This window comes from Eucyclogobius newberryi, unplaced genomic scaffold (genome assembly GCF_026437365.1).
Source record: "Eucyclogobius newberryi isolate DKJ021-1_F unplaced genomic scaffold, fEucNew1.0.hap1 SCAF_16, whole genome shotgun sequence".
Classification (NCBI taxonomy): Eukaryota; Metazoa; Chordata; class Actinopteri; order Gobiiformes; family Gobiidae; genus Eucyclogobius; species Eucyclogobius newberryi.
Window position 1 is genome coordinate 12942289 of NW_027315790.1, and position 22588 is coordinate 12964876.

Here is a 22588-nt window from a genome sequence, read left to right on the forward strand (position 1 = left end):
ATTGCATTTAATAGAACAATTTTACGACTTGTTTTGTTCAATGTTCAGGTTCATAAACGATTTATGGCATACAGCAAATTAGGTTTATCTAAGGATAGAAAGCACGGACTAGATGCACGCTCTGATTTTTGCGAAGATTGTGTAGCCACAGAGAGTCGTTTAGCGTTAGATAGTCATATTTTTTTAATTAAAGTGCTTAAAGTCTTGCCATCTTCACCTTTAAGCAACCACTGACTGAGCCAAACACAGCATCTATGGGAACACATACTCTTAATAGGCTGCTAGTCCCTTACAACAGCCTTCTTCTTTGCCAGTTCTTGTTGCAGTGTCATTGAGATAAATTGTCATCATCTGGCATCTCTCCTTTTTAGCGTTGCATTTTCTTTACATGCTCAAAGATGCACATTTTTGGTAAATGTCATCTAGTGTTAAGCTGTTGCAAAAACACTTTTCTGAATGCATAATTAAATGCTTTAGTTTGCATTAGCAAGAACACTTTAATACGCTCGAGTACAGCTTTAGTGTGCTTCAGTGAAATGCTTACCAATATTTTTTTACCGGCTTCTTGGGATTTAATTACCAAAAGCCTTCTTATATAGCAGAAAGTGAAAGGAGGAAACTTAAATTGCCTTAATTCCATCCTTAGCTTTTTGATGCAAAGTCATAAGATACATACACTTTTTTTTACATATCAGTTTGTTTGAAAACTGCATTTACTCGACCGTAGCTCTGTTAGTAGGATGTTCAGCCCCTAGTAGAGCAGTCAGATCCACTGGTCCACAGGTTGGCGGTGCAATTCCAGCTTGTCGTAGTGTCCGTGGACAAGACACGTAACCCACCTCATCCCCAGTGTCTGTGTACACTGGTGTATGAATGCATGTGTGAATGGTTCCTCTAAAGCAATTTGAGTTCCTTGAAGGTAGAAAAGGCTTATTTCATTACGGGACAAATTACCGTATTTTCCAGACTATAACTCACACCTTTTTTCATAGTTTGGCCGGGGTGCGTCTTATACTCCAGAGCGACTTGTATGTGATATTATTCGTTATTTTCATACTGGCAACCTCATGTCACAGAAGAAGAATCGACTCCTCCTCTACCTCCGGAGTTTGCGGAGTTGTTGGAAGAAGAATTCAATGGATTTTGTGATTTGGGGTAATACTGATGCTTTGGTAAACTTGTTAGCATGTTCTTAATGCTATAGTTATCTGAATAACAGATAATAAATGATTATGTTACGTTAACATACCAGGTCATTGTCTATGCGTCATGTAGCTGAAGGTGTTATGTTAGCATACACCTATTCACCATGTTGTTCTCTAATCTTTATTGATATTTTAAATTGCATTTCAAGATGGAATGTCTGTTCTTGGTCTTGGATTTTTTTATTTTTTTAAATCCCCCAACAATGCGACTTATACTCCAGTATGACTTATATATGTTTTTTTCTTCTCTATTATGCATTTTTTGGCTGGTGTGACTTTTACTCCGGTGCGACTTATAGTCCGCAAAATACGGTATATCTTTAATAAATCGCTTGCTGTGTGTGTAGTGCAACACATATTATTATTTTGTATGAAGAGTCTGGCTTTAGAGAGGGCTTACTTATTTTCTTACAATGACATCCCCAGAATTGAGGTCTCCACTTGATTGGTATCAGTTGTTTGGTTCATTTAACCTGTAATGAAAGCCCATCTCAGTCGGACAGCTTAAACATGCTCATAAGCACCCAGAGCCGCTTTGGTGAGTGCACGTGAGCTCACAGAGTTCACTCGCACGCAGCCAAGTGATAGGTTCATGAGTTGCTTCACTAAGCACAGGCTGCCAGTGTTCTTCACTTTCTTTCAAGGGGACAAACTCTTTCGTGGCCTTCTTTTGCTTTCTATCTCTGTTTCCAAATATACACAAATGCAGAAGTGTCTAGACTCTATCTGTCCAAAACGTTTGTGTCTGTAATGTATAGTTGAAGCAGTAATGTATATCTACTGTAGGTTGTATGCTTATGTTAAAGTAATTTACTATTGACTTGGGACTAAAAACAACTCTATATATATTGCATTGTGAGGATTAAGATTTTTTTTTTTTTAATTCCTTTATCACTATATTAAGTCTTTAGGGCACTCAGCAGATAAAACAATTCATCTGATTAGTTAATAACCAGTAGTTATTTTTGCAACTACGTCAAAAGTCTCACATTAATATCCTGGGCTGTCATAATGTATCAAATGATGATTTCTTTTGCTTAAAAAACGGTAACTCTACAAAAAAAAAGGATAGACTATGATCTTTGCTCCATTTTAGTTTCATGTCTTTTAAATCCTTGGAATATGACATACATTATTAGTACCTTGAGGCCTAAATATTGTAGATTCACATCACGATAATACCGTACCATGAGATTTGCATATAGTTACACCATTTATTTACTTGAAGTACCGAATTGTATGCATCCTAATTGAATCTATGCATTTCAACTTTGTTTCCATTCCTTTTGGCCCATTTTGATCACCACATTAGGTAACATGAAGGTATGTTTTCTTCGAGCTCTTCCTCAATGTGACAAGTTGCAAGACAAGGTGCAAGACGTGTTGCCGAGTTGACAGTGTTTTTTGTGAGGTGTCTTGATAGATCTGTGTCAGCTTTGCCTTGTCTCAAAAGTGTTTGTGATGAAGCATACATGCCCCAAATTATAATATGTTGTTTCTTCTGAAGTACATCATTTTACAACCAAATTATGTTACGCCTGTTAAAAATAGTATGCCTCCTACAGGTATTTCAATTAAATACTTGGCATAAAAAGCGATTTGATCAATTCAAATATTTAACTCAATTCTGCTTTCCTTTGCTGTTTCCATCTTTATGCTAAGATCAGCTAATAACCTGCTGGCTCAAGTTCTTCTCCTAAATCAGCCAAGCAGTGTGACTTTCTTATCACATTAAAGAAGTGGTTATAGGTCTATATTAACCATAAATGAATTGAAAGTGAAGTGATATAAGTACAGTGTATATAATTTCAAACATTTAAGTGCAAACTGCAAAATCTATTAAATTAAAAAGGCGTCTGCAACGTTAATCCTGTTGGACTGAGTTTGCTCGGCAGTTTTTTGACTTTCAAGAGTCTCTGAAATGGCAGTGAGACGGGAAGTTCAGTGGCAAGACCTAGAGTAACTTATGTAGAACCCCAGCCTTCCATCTAAGATTAAAACTATCAATTACGCGCCGGGATCAGCCCTGAGCATATATTTTGCTGACAAACGGCACATTATCGTTTGCGTTGGCCTGACAGATGCTTTGCCAGTTCTCCGGATTACAGCTGACCACTAATCATGTTGCTGTGGAAGGAGGCTGGCGGGGAAAAAAAAATATTGTGCGGATCGTAAATGAATGTTTAGTGACGGAGCGCTTTCCGTGGTATTAATCAAATGTAGAAACGCCACATTTTTTTCAGCCGCAAACTGATTTTGACCCACGCGCGCACTTCTAATTTGAATACTTCTGCAGACACTGTCCAATTAGTATCCATCAGTCTTCTCGGCTCTTGACAGCGACTTTGATCTGGTTTTGGTGCCGACTCAAAATCACAATAGCGGGATCTTCTTTTGTCTTTGGTTTTCTCATCAGTCGCGCGTGGCAATCTCTCTCTCCTTCCTTGAATGTGCGCTCTTAGGCAGACAGATTTCGGATGAGTCACCCCCTGTGTCTGATACTCCTCCCATCTCCTCTCCCCTCCCCACATTTTTGAACCGATGCTCCTCCATCACTCCCCCCGGGCTGAAAGGGCAAAGGAGGGAGTGTCGTCTCCTGCCATGAACCCTGCGTTTCTCAAACTCGCTGGCCCCCCCTGCAAGAACTTGAGACAAAGTGACATTTACACAGGGACTGTATATGTCTCGACGGGAGCCGCTCTGCTCTTTGTGGAGAAGGGCTCAGAAGGAGAAGAAGAAGAGGATGGGAAAGAGTAGGTCACAGAAAAGATGTAGAAGTTGTCAGAGATGTCAGGCAGAAAACCGACGATGATGAAAAAAAGCGTTCTTAAGAAGAGGCACGCGGGGATTTGAGACAATGCAGAAAGAAAATGGGACAAGACAATGGTAGCTGAAGCTTTTGGACTTCATTAAAATCATTTTAGAGGTCCATTTGGAGAAATATTGCTTCTGCATACACAATACATGTAACATTATGTATATTATTAACATTAATCGTACTACCTGAATTTATCATTCATAATGTCTTGGCAAGGGTTGCAATTATACTATTATGCGTTGAGTTTCAGAATCTTAATTAATGGCCCTGCAAACAGTTTGGTGGAATTTTATTTTGGTACAGCATTAAAAAAGGAGCTAAACTGTGTTGTTATAAACAGAATAACACAACAATAGCACAAACATTAAAGACACACAATACCCTAACAGAGAATGTATGGTCCTCATAAGTCGACACATTCATACACCATTTTATGATGAAACTTGAGCATAAAAAGCATGTCTGTCCGAGAAAACAGTGGCAAAAGGGACAGGTGATAGTAGAGATTGAAATTCCTATTACTGTCCCATTATTCTAATGATTTTTCTCTCAACAGACCTCTGTTTTTATCTTCCTATTATTATTTGTCTACCTCCTTGGAGCGCTAATCCTATCTCACTTGGGTTTTACAAAATATTTGAAAATTATACAGAAATAATAGAAAACCCGGCATAATTTCTCCAATTGCGTGCTGGACATGTATTTCCTCACTTTTGTCTGTCTCTTAATAGTTCTTTCTTCAAGTTTTTGTATTGGAGTGTTGACTTACGTTTGTCTCTTGTCTTCTTTGATTTACAGAGACAGAGTCGGACTCAGAAGCTCCAATGTACTATGTAATTGGAGCTATCTTATACCGGACTTTGGGCGTCATCCTTCCGGCACCAGCGTAAGTACCTCAACGACAATTCAGTGCACGCCATACTTTTGTTCCTTTACATTTAAATGACATTTTCTGACATTTCATAGGCTCTGTCAAACGTTTTCATCTTTGCACGTTTCATTCTTTGTCTTATCTTATTCTGTCTTCTCATTCTTTATCGTTTCCAACATATAAAGGCACACCTGTCTGGTCTGTTATTGCATGTTTTGAACAGGCCTTGTTCTCGGGCAAGTAGTAAAAAAAGAAATGCATTCCCTGTTGTCGCCTCTTGTTATGTTATTCAGTCTATTTCCGGAAATGCACTGGGGAATTTCCATTTTGTGTGTCATAAATTCTCAGCGGAGTCTTTGGTGAATGTGGGGTTGTCAAAAGGCCATGGTAACACTGTAGCGGTGATTGTGCTGGCCCTGAGCCCATAGATTCCGGTCAGTGCACTTAACAGAAGTTGAGTGGGATCCGTTACTCCAACTGTGATGTGCCTCCAACTCAAGAATGCTCCAAGGTCCAACGTCCGAACATCATCTTTAGTGTCGCAGGGTAGAAATATTGTTCAAATTCAAAACAAAAAAATCACTTATTTTGAAATCAACTTCACATAAATCATTTTCTAAAGCCGGTACGCAAATTAAAAATATATGTGTAATAATAAATGTACTCATTATTGCACTGAAAAACATAAAACTATGCGTCCTAACTGTGAGCGGCCTTGCATCTGCACTCACCTAGCTCTTAAATGGCTTGGAGGAGTTTATTCCTGATTGTTTCCATGGCAATGTTGTTACTTTAGCAATCATATGACATCAATCATATGAAATCATATGCAATTTCCCCATGTGTGGACTATAAAGGAATATCCTATCTTATATTGCTCAATACGGCATTGAAGCGAAACATATCTATATCCACAATCAATGTTCAGAAGCATGCGTGACTTTAACTTTCTGCTTGTGACATTCCACATTCAGCTTATACATGTCAGTCCATAGAGAAAATATGTATATTTTTAATTTATTTTTAATAGTGTCCCATCAAATCTTTTTTGATGAATGTGTTGTGAGTGATTGGTGCGGATCAGAAGGGCCAATGGCACAGATTAGCAGCCTTGCTTTTTGGCCCGTAAGTGTTATTGGCTTCAACATGAAATGAGAGAGAAGAATGAAAATGTAGTAAATTACACACAACTTTTGTCATTTATTGTGTCACATTTTCAATTATTTCAAATACTCAATACACATATTATTTGAATGTTCATCTTGGAATATGTCTGTCAAATAAAAGCAACTTTGATCGTTTTTCATCACAGTTCACCTGCAGTGATCAACTCTAAGATTCTGACGGTGACTGTACGCCCGGAGCCGCAGCCCAGCGAGCCCATGGTGGTCATCGAGCTGTCGCCAATACTCAATGTAAGCTGGTCCTGTCCATTCAATTTGTCATCATGCCAACCAGTTTATTCAGTAGATTATACATTTTTGACACATTTCTCAAATAAAACCATAATCAATTATGGCTAGTGGGGATTTTAGATTATTAATAGATTTTAGATAATTTATTGTGAGTTGTGTAATAATAAAAAAAAAATCTGCAGAAATAAGTTTCCGCTATATTATGTTAGAAAGGTTTATGTTACGTATGAAGAATAATACAACATGCTGTGCAATTAATTGTGATTATTCCTATTTCAAAGGTGTGATTAATTAGATTGAATTTTTTATAATCGATAAATATGAATATGTGTTATCAGCCTTCATCCAATCAGTATTTGCCTCCTTCAGTAAATTCACATTGGCTACAGATAAAACAGTGCTGCATGCTATAAAGTACCACAGCTCTCTTCAAACTGCGCTGAATAAATACAAAGCCTGCTTATATCACAGAGTCTCCCAGTGCCCATTGACTTTATATTACAATGCGTTATTATAAGCAGCATGTGGGGTGTCTTCTGCGGGAAGTGAAAGTTTAATAAGGGGCACTCTTCAAAATCTCAACAAGACTGTTTCCATTAGGCGTCGAGCGAGGTAAAGGTGGGCAGAGTTGGGAAAATGATGTTGAATTTTTAATGGTAAACAGGCTCTGTGTGCTTTGCTAATGTAGCCACATGAACTAAGGGTCAGGAGGAGTATTGCTGATGTTTCATTATACATATTTAGTATTCATAACCATCTCACAACTGCTGACTCATCACATAACAATACTGTAAGTAAAGTGTGTTCTGTCTACTATCTAACATGGAGGAGCGTTTGTAGCCCCTTCTCTGGAGGATGATGTCTTAATGTTGATCGTGTCATGCTGTGCCATAACAGGAGGTGTGATGTTGAGATGAGAAGTGCAGGAATGAGAAGTGTAAACGTGGTAAAGGCAAGGCCAACTTATATATGAAGCACAATTACTGCACAAGCAAACCAAAGTGCTTCACAAAAGACAAATATACTATATAATAAATGGCATTAACAGGTGTAGGATAACACTGAAAATACTCCACATTAAAGAGTTTGACAGTTTGATGAACAACATTTACTGTTGAGAGATTCGTGTTTTTGGTTTTACTGGACAATTACTTTTTCATTTGACCTACATATACACTGAAGATAAACGCAACAGATTTGTTTCTGCTCCCACTTTCATGAACTGAACTCAAAGATATTAAACTTTTTCAGTGCACACAAAAGACCCACACCAATCTGTTTTACTGAGCAATTATTGGTATAAATAATCCGTCCCACCTCACACATGGTGTGGTATATCAAGATGCTGACGAGACAGCATGAATATTGCAAAGGTGTGCCTTAGGCTGACCACAATGAAAGACCACTCTGAAATGTAGTGTTTTGCTTTATTGAGAGGGTCTGGGGAGGTCAGAAATCCAGCATCTGGTGTGACCCTCAAAATGGCAGCCAATGTTGCTATTGGCAGGAACTGGAACACTCTGCCGATCCAGAGCATCCCAAACATGCTCAATGGGTTGATTTGTTCAATATTTTGCAATTCATCCACAACCAACACCATGTTGTAGCATGATAATACACGGCCACATGTTGCAAGGGTCTGCACACAATTCTTAGAAGCTGAAAATATCCCAGTTCTTGCAGGACCAGAATACACACCAGACATGTCTCCCACGTTTGGAATGCTCTAGATCAGCTTATGTTTTGCATTGATATATTCATTCAGTATATATTACATACTTTACCACAAATAATACCTTTTTATGAAGCTGAAATACAATTAGACATGAACAACATTTCCACCCGTAAACACATCAGCGCTTTTTTATCTGGTGTCAGTCATTGAAAGTATGTTACGGTCTAAATCATTTTGTCACCTGTTGCTCCTATTCTGAAATTGTGAACATTCTGATGGCATAGCATGTTAATGGGTCTTAGTGCTAAATAAAATGCCTTGTCTTAGTGCATTTGGTTGCCTCCTATCTTTTATATATATTTTTGTACCAAAATTGTTGATTCATCATTTTCACTATTTGGAGGCTAATGCCAATCCTCCTCTGTAAATTATCTATTATCTTATGGTACCATTCCTTTAGATATATTACTTACAAACAGCAGAACAGCAGAAAAGATACAAGCAAGGCACTGCACATAAAGCATTCTCAAAATGTATTTATAACATGTTGTTCCGCATGTATTTAAAAAGAGAAACGATCAGGAAGCTAAGGAGGAGCTGCCGTCATGTCTTTGAGCTGTAACAAGTGCTGACCTTGGCTGATGATGCTGAAGCAGTGCCATGGCAACAGCTGCTATGGCTGCTGGACCTTGTGTAGTGATCACGATTTATATCCTTCACAATGTGCCCCAGTGTTAACATGTAGGTTAAAATACAGTATTCTATAACATACACTAGTCTGTCTACTAATCTTTTAAATAGCTATTTTAACTACTCCGTTTATGTAGTCCTGAGACGGGGCACATCCTGGTTCATTGGCTCTTTGCACGGATCAAACTGAAAAGAACCTTTTGGAACACTACATCTCTCTCAGACTCAAAGGTTAGCATTGGCCAATTAATATCTGTAGTGATACAAGGATGCATCAAAATCAGATAACTCAATCCAACTGCCCCAAGTCTTTTAGAAATGTTATTTTTATGTCACTATTTCATTGCTTGTTATCATTTTGAATCTCAAACGATGAGCCCCAGGTTGTTGTCTCGGAGGGACATTGTCAGATGTGTGCCTGTCATTACACAGTGTCAGTGCTAAAGAGAAGAGCCCCATGGAGAGTGTACATGGGTGTCACTGAAGCTGTAGAGAACAGTCAGACACAACATCCCCTTGATTGATAAGGCTGTGCTAACATAGACGGCTATGCGAACACATACTTGGGGACATCTGATGTCTGTGGCAGTAGCCGCACAAAGCGCTGTCATCCATCAATCGCTGCTGTCCCACTTGTGATCCTGTCTCTATAAACATTGCATCACTCTTGTCCTCTGAAGTCCCGTCGTGCAGAAAATGGTGGACCTTGTATTTCATGAACTGTTTTTCAAAGCCCAAATGACCTTGTTCTTTTGAAATCTACAGTGCTAACTTAAATGCTTTTTTTCGGGGGTTTTCTTCATTTGAAAGATTTTTGGTATAGAAAAAAATTGCCAAAACGACACACAAAGTAAACAAAAGATCTATGGGACAGCCTTATAAACAGCTTGGTCACGACTGGTGAATAGATTTATCACACTGAGTTCATTAAAATCTTAAAATCTCTATTAATGACTTTGAGGCATCATGGACTTTATTGCATTATTTAAAGCATCAATCATGTTATTTTGTATTTCATATTGTCACTCATTCACTGTATCAATTTTTATTAGGACTATGGAAGTTAACGCATTAACAAAATGTGTAAATCATATAACATGTACGCATTATACATTGATGCAGATTAATCACAGAGTCTGATTTTTATAAGTGCAGAGCATAGCATGGCTTTGCTCTGCCCCACAAAACAAACCAAAGACGAGATCTCGAGCTGAACAACGTGCGTTCTGTGAGGACAATTTTGTTTGTGAGCGCTAAAATGAGCTATACGGGCCAAATATTCCACCAAATTGTTATAGAACACTTGTAAATGACCAGCCAGTTACACCTGCAAGCGGCAATGAAGGGCCTGTAAACCCCTGCAAGCCTGTTGTTGGGTCATGTAAATTAACTTGAAACATTTTACCACACAGATTAATTATGAAACAGACTTGAATTGTGGCTAGGGGGGATTTTAGATTATTTAAATAATAGATTTTAGATTACGTTTCTGCTATATTATGTTAGAAAGTTTTATGTTGCCTATGAATAATAATATCAGCGTGCTATGCAATTAATCGTGATTATTCCTATCTCAAAGTTGTGATTAATCAGATTACATTTTTATAATCGATTGACTGCACAGTTTTGTATTTCTCTTTCTATGTATTATCTAGTTTTCATGTGGTTTAGAGTGGTTCCTCTTAAGTCTGTTGAACAAAAGAAACACTGTCATAAAATATAAAGTAACACTGCCACTTTCAACATTTTCATCCCACATTGGCCCTTTTCTTCTCGTATTCTCCCTTGTTCTCATGTACCAGGCAACTTCTTCTCCTGTGAACTGTAAATGTGCGGCCGTGTCCCCCTGTGCCATTAGGGGGAGCTCTTCTATTAGTATTTAGCACAATGCAAAGAGCAGATAATGCCAGGGGACAGAGACGCAGGGATCCATTTCTCCATCTCAGACCAGAGCAACAATGGCATTTCAATTGTGCAGCGGTGATGAATGACAGCAGAGTAACACTTTAAAGGAATTATAAAAAGCAGCACTCTACCTGACTCACCTCGCTCTCTCACAAGCCCCTGTTTGTGAATGCAACCAAACAATAGGAATAAATTATGCACCGGAAATGTAATAGTGATGTTTCCAATCCTGACAGAGCTGTTCAGCTTGGAGAGGCAGGCACTGGAGTTCAAAGATAACTAATGCCAAAATCATTGCAAAGAGATTAGGATTTGGCCCTGGTCACATTGATAAATGTCAACTTGGATATCGATAATGGTATTGATTTATTGATGGTGTCCTGCTGTGTCTTCACACACCATGCGTGAAAAAACTTGATTCATGTGTAATCCAGCTGACTCTTTGACCTTATTGGCTGCAGGGTCGTAAGAGTGTCTGCCTTTAAACTTGTGGGTTCATACTGTAGTGTGAGCCAATACTCAGAGTGTTGAATCGAGCTTTGCAGGCTACAATTTACAACCAAAACAACAAAAATAAACTTTTTTCTTTGCTGAATTGATTTTTATATAGTATTTTAAAAAGAGAAAGAGTTACAATTAAATAATGAATTGATAGTAAAATGAATTATAACCCTTACTCTTTACTGACTGTAAATTATATACCCAAGTAATTCAATTGACTGAAAAAACACATACTGTACTTTTCGGGCTATACAGCGCTGAATAAAAGCCATGCGCATGAAATGTATGAAGAAAATATAAATTGTACATATACAGGCCGCAGGTGCCAAAGTTGTAACATGAGATATTTACACATAAATAAATGTAGGTGTTTTTAACCGGGGTTCTCGCGGCGCACCCGCGGCCCGCTGAGTTGGATTGTAAATAAAACACACAGTATTTTGAAGCTTAACACACACATCACAGCTGTGTCTGTGTCTTCACATCGGATTATACTTGGCAAATGAGTGTTATGTTATATCATGAGATGTTTACACAGAAATATTTTCCACCGTAATGTTGCACAGGTTTTCTTTTGACCAGGTCTATAAATTAGACGCACCATTTGAATTGACCGCTGGGTTCAAAGTTGAGGAAAAAAGTAGCAGCTTAAAGTCCGAAAAGTACATTAATTTGTTTTAACAACCCTGCCAGGACATCGTTAGCTGTTCCAAAACTCTAACCGAAACAAAATTAACAGTTTCTAAACATAACCCGAATCCTAACCTTACAATAATTGTAAACAAATATAATATAAAAAGTAAACATTTGCTGGAATTTCCACCAAGACGAGCTGTTGTGGCAGTTGTGTGGACTGGGGGAAAATTAAGCGTGAAAAAAAAATACAAATAAATACAGGGAACCTCTCAGTTCTCAGTAGTATGGAATTCTTGTACCAGATTTGAATGGAAACACATGTAACTTCTGATCCAATTTACTTGACCACAGTGATTTACAGCCTGATTATACCCTGCCTGTGACCATTCCACTTGTAGTTTAAACGCATAGCTCTAAAACTGTAGTTACACGTTTGAAATTGGCTATTTTTTGACAATTTCCTTTCCCAGTACCTCTTTCCCTCAACTGTCCGCCTTTTTGAGTATGAAATGTCTTCATTCCTCTGCTACGTTCCATTTCTCTCACACCTACTCTTTAATGCGACCTGTAGTGGTTATATTTGCTGCTGCATCCTGTGACAAAGGCTCAGTTTCCATTTTGCCTTCTTTCCCGTCCGTCTCAATCCGCCTTTTTCATTGTCCGCTTTTATCTCTCCCTCTCTCTTTTTCCCCGTTATATTCAGCATTCCTCTGTCTAATCAGAGCAACTCCTGTTCTGCCTTTGCCATCATCACAAATAGCACTAGATAACCACCATATCTCTCTCTCTCTCTCTCTGTCTTGCAGGGTACATCCGATCCTCAGTGCGTGGTCTGGGACTATGGCAACCCGTAAGTTATTTCCTGCCCGACTTGGATACTCTGCATGGGACTGCATAATGGGTTGTGTTTGATGTTTATCTCATCAGCCTGTTCCCGCTCCGATTCTCCTATTAATGAACTGAGTGCGGCCTAATGAAGTTGACTGTGACCATGTTAATTAAATTACTCAATGAGGAACATTATCTCTGTTTTCCGAAGAGTATTTACTTAGTGACACGTCGCTAAAGCTTATTTCACTCAAACTTTCAAACTCCAATTTGTCCGGAGATTTAAATAGTTCATGGGCTTGTAGCGTTTATTTAAATTTAGCCCCGTTCCCATTAGTGACCCAAAGCACGATAGCCTTGTTTTTGTAGGTCACTGCCTCTTTAACAGTGGAGTGTGTTGAAATGTCTAGCGAAGTGCATAATGTAACCAGCAGCATTGATCATGTTTTCTCCATTAACCCACATACAAACCAGAGCAAGCACTCTGGGGGTAAATGGCCGGTCATGGACTTGTTACTGTTAAATATTATCAGCAATGATTTGAGGTTATTTTGCGTTGTTAAATGAGTTTCTTCCTTCCTTTTTCGACCATGTTTTTCAAATCAAGGTAAAGGACAGTTCAGAAATATATGGTAGAATTAGCCTTTTCAGATTGCAAATGTTTTGACCTGGTTTATATTGTCATTACTGAGCATATCCAAGCTTCAAAAACATTACACAATTATCCACAATTAGCTATTGTCGGTTGAAAGAACTTCCTGCCATAACATAATTATGGCAAATTAAAGCTGCTTACCTCTAAAAAATGAAGATAAGGCTCAACATATGTGGATTTTCTGTGTTTGTTTTTTTTTTATTTCAAAGACATAAATCTCATAATGTTGTATTAAGCTAACTAATATGCTGCAATGAGACTGCACTGCTGGGAAACAGGAAGTTATCAGCCCCTTCTCATCAAGGTGGGGAGGGACGCAAAGCTAAACAAAGTCAATTAACTAGTGGGCAGATTACAGCTGCAATCAAATTAAACTTTCACACATTACGAAAGGCACGGTGCCAAATGCAATAGAAAGTGTCAAAGTGGAGGCAGTGTCTATCACCTCAAAGGGTTGTGGAAGGCGTCCAAGCGTGAGTGTGTGCGCAGGGATTTGTGTTTAAAATGTAAGCCTATGTTGTTGCAGACGTCGACGTTTAAAAAGTGTGCTGTCTGTCTGGGAACAAACTGATGATAAGTTCAATATATACATGGAGGAATGCAAATTATATATACAAATGTTTCCCTAGAATTGTATTTATCATATCATTTTGAATAGAATACATTTCTTTGACTCCTTGATTTCTTAAATGGGATATATTCTGATGAGGTGGGCTTTCCGGTGGACCCTTTTTCTTCATTTATTCCTTTTGTCCACATCTGATAAAAGAAAACTATCACACTGCTGGACATTTTTGCTTTAAAGAATAAAGCTGTATCCCTCTTATTTTCAGTCAAATTAAATATTCTGGGATGAATCAGGCTCAGTTTGAATGCCAGAGTAAATCCGAGGCCCAAATGACAGAGGGTCAGCTTCACAAAGAGTCCAGCCAATTGTTTGTGCTCCAAAGGGTTCAGAAAGAACAACTTCAGTTTGAAATGGGGCTCATTTCAGTCAGAGTTTTTGGGAAAAATAGGCCCTCATTTATGCAAAATCAAGTTTAATGAGCTTTCAATCTTGTTAAAATAGTGGTTTACTCAAAGTTGTATTATGTTTGATTCATGCACGTTGTATGGATCATGTTTTGTGCTGCAACTGAGTCAGAAAATTCCTGTTTTCGCCCAGTCCCTTTCCTGTAATTTTTTTTAATGAACACTCCGTGTGATACATATTCTAAGATGTCACATTCTAGTCACATTTCAAAAATAAAAATGTAAATGACAATCCTCTGCTTGCTACAATGAAATGTCACTATGAAGAGCTTCAAGTCATTGAACCAGTTTTAGAGTAATATTGCAGTTTACAATGAACAAAATGTAAAATAATGATCCACGCATGTTCTAGTTCAATACTCAGAACCTATTTATTTATCTAATACACAAATCAAAGTGTATACCCTGGGCAGGACATGTTAGCGTAGCATATGTTCTCTAATTAGCAACACCCCATCACAAACAGCTTCCATCAGTCACAAATGCTAACAGTTAAGTATGACGTTTTACAGCCCCATATTAATCACTATACGGAGACTACTCACAGGGTCCATTAGATGTTTTTAGCTTTCGGTAAATACCCCAAAGTCATCACCATTTGGGCTCACAGATGCTGCTAGTAAAACTGTGTTCTGAATTCTAGCCAACTGCTATTCATTTCTATGTCTTTATTACTGCACATGCATTCAAATCTAAAATGCAAATTTATCTGACCATAAACCATTGTATTATAGTCTGCACCATGTGTACATAAAGGGAATTGTTGCTATTTCCCACTTGGGATTTTAAGCATGTCAGAACGAAGCAGTTGCTCTGTGGAGTTGGGCAGAGGAGTTCTTGATGTGTGCTGAGAACATGTGGTACAAAGCAGGCGTTTGTTTGCTGACTGATATCACATCTATCTGTCTGCTGGTGTCTCTTTGACGGATCTACAGGCTTTGAAGGTGAGCAAGAGGCAGACAGGAGGATGTAGAATATATATATAGCCACATGAAGGCAGGGTAAACACAGCTGATCCGCTGCACCAAGAGTAAATAAGTTCAGACCAGAGATAAGAAAATAACTTTCATCACTGCTATAGCGACAAACACAGGCTGAACAGATATGAAGCCTCCGATGTGGGTTTGAAGCGATCGGCTGGTTTGAGGAGCTGGTGTGTTGCATTGGGCTTGTATAGCTCTAAAATAATGGATGGATTTTGACAACGTTTTGCAGAAAGGTCAGTAATGGGCAAAATAGATAATCATCCAAAACATTGTAAAACCAGAGATATTTGGCAAGGACACATAATACACACTTCTTCAGTACTTAATGAAGAGTGAGTTCAGTCACCAGTCCCTTTGTTGCGCCTCGAATCAAACTCAAAGAGTACCATGCAATCAAATTTGTTTATTTCAATGTTGCATGTGAAAAAGGATTTCATTGCTCATTAGTCATTCAGCCTACACCAAAATTAAACTTGCTTAAACCAGGTGTGAGTTGAACTAGTGGCCGGTCCGTTGGACCTGCAGCATATGGCTGACAAGCCACTCACAGCTTTAACGAAGGTTGGATTTTGATGGTGATTTTTGTTTATTTTCAGATCATGATCTTTTTCTCTGTTGAAAATCCTTCAGTTTAGAAAAAAAACAAAAACTCTTTTTCATCTTTAGTTTTGGGTTGCTCTACTCCACTGTAGCAGCTCTCACTCTGATTGGTCAGAGCAGTTACGTGGTACACGAGCCTGCGCACATGCTCGTTTGGGAGAAGAGCTGTTTTTTAGTTTTTCAAGATATTTTTTCAAGATATTTTTTCCTGTCTTTTTACCAAGTAAGCAAGTAACCTGTCTTTTTTACCAAGTAAGCAGCCATATATGTATTGATACGGACAGACCATGGGTGTCCCTGATTGGCTAATCAACCTTTCAATCACGCCCTCAGGGACATGAAATTGATCTGTATAAAAATACAGCTGAGCTGAAATCATTGTTGAAAAAATTCAGTTGTATCATCTGGACTGGAAATGTTTCGACTCTGATCGAAGAGTAAATCTCAATCTGCAAATCGAGTCTGGGAACTTTTTATTCTACGCTGTAAGCCCTGCCCACCGTGCGGGACCTCCTGATAAAGGGAGTTTTTGTTTTTACTTGAGACTTATTTGTTTTCTAACAGCCCTGTAATGGGCTATCTACAGCCAATTGTAACCTGACTTTTACTCCCTCCTCACTGAGTACCTGATTAGCATCAGAATACCCAGGGTTTCAAAACACTATTATAACTGAAAACAAACTAATTCTAAATTATATGTCAAATTAACGCTTGTGGCATAAAGCTTGTAATGTGATCAATTGCATTTGATTGCTTCTTAAATTTGAATAAAATCAGATGATTTCTCTGAAAGGAGCTGTTGAAAGGATGTTTTTGTCTTGGTGAAGGTCAGATCTCCTTGTTTAGTGGTAGTACCAGAGCAGTGCAATTCAGTGGATGGACAGACCATGGTCATTTTTAATGGAATAGCATTTCTTGTGAGAGTGGCCGTCACAATAGAAACCCTTCTTTTGAAAATGAGCCAAAAATTGCGGATGAATTGCACATGCTACCATATCCTATTGATTGAAACATTTAGAACACACTGTTTTCCACATTTAAATAGCCATTTAGAAGCAGTATAGAAATATTGTAAAGCAACTCTCTGCGTCCTCCAACTTGCCACAGCAATGAACAATTCCAAAATGGCACCTATGAACAGGACACTGAAACTATGAATGAATTAATCATGCTGAATAATAAGGATATTAGGAAATGTGACAGGAAATTGAAGGTTGCGTTGGAAAAAAATGGAATGTTCTATTTTTCATCTTTTTTTAAGACAGTCAATTTTACCTGCTTTTCCTTTGACCATCAACTCAATAAGTAATCCATTTGCTGGTAGACTTACTGTTTGTTAAATCTTTGTGTTTATTTCCCCCCCCCCTCCCCTCACATTGGCTTATACAGTTAGAATAAGTGCAGATTTGGTAAGGACTGCAGACATACTTTCCATTAGCAGACATTGTGTACGGGCAGAGGATTAGCAAATAACAATATAATTCCCATTGTCATTGTTGTCCCACTGAACTGTTTGGGCGGGCGGATCTATTTAGAAACCTGCAAGTAAGCACTCGCTCTTTCTGCATAGGAGTTTTCATTCAGCGCGGGCTTTCGTTGGCCGGCAGTTTGCAGCACTCACAGTTCATTTAGGTGTTTATGTGTGAGTGTTTATTTATTTATTTAGCCCCTAACAGGCCCATATGCCGACGCCATCTGCCCACCCAAAACGCTGTGCTCCACCATGGCTCCGTGATTTCCCCCATGTGCCAGTCTTCCTCAAACCCACCCCAACCTGTCTGCCCCACTGGTGTGCAGACACTAGCTTGTATTTAACATGATTTGAAATTTGTAGCATTTTGTTAGTGGAAGATTGACATATTCTGTGGCAGCTGCACGGTATTTCTTGCCTCGGAGATGTTTCGCGTCTCTCTGCAAGCGGGAGGTGAGTTCAGTTCTCTGGCAAAATCTCTCCAAGCACGGTGCACGTTTTGGGTGTCTCTGGCATCGTCCCTCTATCCATAGTGAATGTGAATTGGTAAATATTCATTGCTTATTGTGAAGTACATTTCTGATTGTGAGACAAACTGGTTACCAGGGAATACCTCCTCTGAGAACCATGGATGCCGAGAAAAGGCGCCAGGAAATGTCTGAATAATGCATTTAAATCTACTTCTACCTTTCCACTGGAATACAATTTCTGACCTTACATTTTGTGCTTCTTAAAACTTTAAAGCGGAATGCATGATTTATACCACTCAAGGCATTTTAGAGGTTAAATAAAGTTGACAAACACCACTGTTCTAGTCTTAGCATTCACTTCCAAATGTACCAACCTTGTTCTACAACTCTTTACCTTTTTATTTATTCTCTATGATATCTAAAATATTTTAAAACATTGTTCACACTTGCATGCCGATTGAATACAAACACAAGTCTCATTCAAAGGCCAAATAAACACTAGCCCTGAGCTCTCTTCATTTGCATAGAAAAGTACATAGAGCCCAGGCTGCAGTCTAATGTAATATACACTGCAGATACGATTCATGGCTCTAAGACCGTTAGAGGTGGAGGGTCAGCTAATCCTATTTCTAATCCCTAATGGTTTTCAGTGTGATCAGGGCTCAGTGGGGGGAAAAACATAGCGACTAACCCAGTCATAAGCAATCTCTCTGAAGACCTCAATCAGACATGGTAGATGACTCTTTGTATTGCAGTTTACATCAAATCTAAAAGTAGTGTTTGATGATCTGACAAAATTAATTAAACGTCCAGTGTAAAGGCAACAGTCTTAGGACATTCCATTATTCAAAAGATTGAACAGTGGTCATTTTTAGTGATGGGCGATAGCAGTTATTTTTTATTTTATTTGATCCAATAGCAGTAATAATATGGAAAGTATCATGATAGTAAGATGTGTTTTCACTCCTTCCCAGCTTGGACTGAATTATGTGGGCAGATGACCTAAAATACAAACAATGTGTTAAAAAAAAAAAAAAGATGTGATTACTACTGCATTAACTGCATTACTACATTACATATTTTGATACTGCATTACAGTATCAATATATTGGTATTTGGTATCAATCCCCCTATCATAAATAATGTTTCTACTCTCTGAAACCCATGAAAACTATCTTAATGACTGATACTTTTTATATTAGAACTTGTCATGTTTTTATTCCAACATAATTTTGATTCCATCGTTGAGTAAAACATGCTTAAAAACATCATGTCACATTCCTCAGCAATGCTCTTAATAGTTTAGCCACCAGAAGGAGCAGGAGGGTGGGGGATTGGAGGCTGATAGGGCTTGCTCCACTTTTCCATCTGACAGAGCAGAAGGGATCAAGACTCTGTCAAACACTGCATGAGCGAGCAGAGGGAGACACGAGACCGGCAAGGTTTAAATGCACCGACTCTGCTAAATCTGCTGTTTGGACCTGCACCAGCTTTTCACTTCAAGGGTGTAACTGCAAATAATAGAATGCTTATGTATTTTAAACATTATTGTAACGGCACGGAGGTGTTCCTTTTGAAGAGTCGTGGAATTTGAAATGTAAAGTTAGCACTGAATTAGCATGAAGAACTTTCTGCCTGGAATACTGTCTCCTTTAGTCATCAAGACCAAAATGGAAGAAGGCATTTCCTGTTCTTTTTAATTTGGATTAACCGAGACTTGCTACTTGGATTTGTTTCTGCTTCTGTGCACTTGCAAACTGTGACAGCTGTTGGGTAAGTCGGAAACTAAACCGTGCATTATTTCTGTGCAGTGTGTAGGCGTTTTGCTTGCAGTCAGTAGAAAAGTAGTATCTACTAGTATCTCCATGCGCCTAGGTTAATGGTGTATTGGATTATGTGACTGAGAATCAGTCCCGACCTCTTGACCCCAAAATGTGCTTTTAAGCCCACGGTAACATGCTCAGCGCGCTACCATTTTATTTTTCATACACCTAATACATTACCCCTCTTGTAGGTGCACTGATAATAACTGGATAACCATTTTCTTTCATGCAAGAGCCCTTTTCAGCTTCCAGGAAAGCAGCTGAGATGGCAGGTCATTTGTGCTCGGAGTTGAAAAGCTACAGCCTATCTTTGCACGCCTGGTTTGCTCAGTAGCTCACACATCAGGAAGAAAGCTAATCTGGGAAAAGGAGCTTATAAATTAGCCCAAGGCCGTGCCAAAGAGCCGACTGGGCCAGAGCAGGTCAATGACAAAGCTTTACATGGCGAGTAGGGAATTGAGGAAGAAGAAGATTGCAGATTTGTGGGACAATTTTGCAGTTTTGGAGGGACGCAAAGGATTAGCAATGACATTTCTCTTCACTCAAGGAAGTTATTTGTTGTCCTTAGCTATTTGTTTTACTCAAATAAGTTCAAAAGTATGCTTGTAAGTATGCAACTATGTAATGCATCAATTATAAAGGATTAAATATTATTGCAACACAATGATCTCTTGCCTTTGCAGAAGTTATGCTCTCTGTTTCAAGCTGTAATATTTTCTTCTGAGTCATGACTCAGCAACATTTGGTGTTTCAAGATCAAGATCACGATCAAGATTTGCTTATTTTTTCCTGGAGGAAATTTGTCTTGGGTCCACAGGTGGCCACACAGAGAAAATACACATAGAAAGATAGAAAACATGACATAGACATTGGAATGACACATAACAATCAGCGCTCTGCTCTATGGCCTGAATTTAGGAGGTTCATTGATAAAAGTAAATGGTGAATGGTCACATATATAGCGCTTTTCTACCTTCAAGGCACTCAAAGCGCTTTAAATCAAGGAACCAGTCACCCACACACAATCACACACACATTCACACACACATTCACACACACAATCACACACACATTCACACACACATTCACACACACAATCACACACACATTCACACACACATTCACACACACATTCACACACACATTCACACACACAATCACACACACAATCACACACACATTCACACACACAATCACACACACATTCACACACACAATCACACACACATTCACACACACATTCACACACACAATCACACACACATTCACACACACATTCACACACACATTCACACACAATCACACACACAATCACACACACAATCACACACACATTCACACACACATTCACACACACATTCACACACACAATCACACACACATTCACACACACATTCACACACACAATCACACACACATTCACACACACAATCACACACACATTCACACACACATTCACACACACAATCACACACACAATCACACACACAATCACACACACATTCACACACACATTCACACACACAATCACACACACATTCACACACACATTCACACACACAATCACACACACATTCACACACACAATCACACACACATTCACACACACATTCACACACACAATCACACACACATTCACACACACATTCACACACACATTCACACACACATTCACACACACAATCACACACACAATCACACACACAATCACACACACAATCACACACATTCACACACACACAATCACACACACAATCACACACACATTCACACACACATTCACACACACAATCACACACACACAATCACACACACATTCACACACACATTCACACACACAATCACACACACAATCACACACACACATTCACACACACACAATCACACACACAATCACACACACATTCACACACACATTCACACACACACAATCACACACACAATCACACACACATTCACACACACATTCACACACACATTCACACACACCATCACACACACATTCACACACACATTCACACACACAATCACACACACACATTCACACACACAATCACACACACATTCACACACACATTCACACACACAATCACACACACAATCACACACACATTCACACACACATTCACACACACACATTCGCACACCCATTCACACACACACAATCACACACACAATCACACACACATTCACACACACAATCACACACACAATCACACACACATTCACACACACATTCACACACACACATTCGCACACCCATTCACACACACACAATCACACACACAATCACACACACATTCACACACACATTCACACACACATTCACGCACACAATCACACACACAATCACACACACAATCACACACACAATCACACACACAATCACACACACATTCACACACACAATCACATACACAATCACACACACAATCACACACACAATCACACACACATTCACACACACATTCACGCACACATTCACGCACACAATCACACACACAATCACACACACAATCACACACACAATCACACACACAATCACACACACATTCACACACACAATCACACACACATTCACACACACATTCACACACACATTCACACACACAATCACACACACAATCACACACACAATCACACACACACATTCACACACACATTCACACACACATTCACACACACAATCACACACACATTCACACACACATTCACACACACAATCACACACACATTCACGCACACAATCACACACACAATCACACACACAATCACACACACATTCACACACACATTCACACACACATTCACACACACAATCACACACACAATCACACACACAATCACACACACACATTCACACACACATTCACACACACATTCACACACACAATCACACACACAATCACACACACAATCACACACACACATTCACACACACATTCACACACACATTCACACACACAATCACACACACAATCACACACACAATCACACACACACACAC

At 38.9% G+C, this 22588-nt stretch overlaps 1 protein-coding gene across 1 annotated transcript in view; it reads left to right on the plus strand.

Moving 5' to 3' along the window:
- Positions 1-22588, plus strand: part of adgrb2 (adhesion G protein-coupled receptor B2) — a 269466-nt gene that overhangs the window by 171780 nt on the left and 75098 nt on the right. The window contains exons 14-16 of the mRNA XM_072447617.1: positions 4828-4909; positions 6207-6309; positions 12523-12566. Of these exons, the coding sequence (XP_072303718.1) occupies positions 4828-4909; positions 6207-6309; positions 12523-12566 (229 nt within the window). The remainder of the gene's footprint in view (positions 1-4827; positions 4910-6206; positions 6310-12522; positions 12567-22588) is intronic.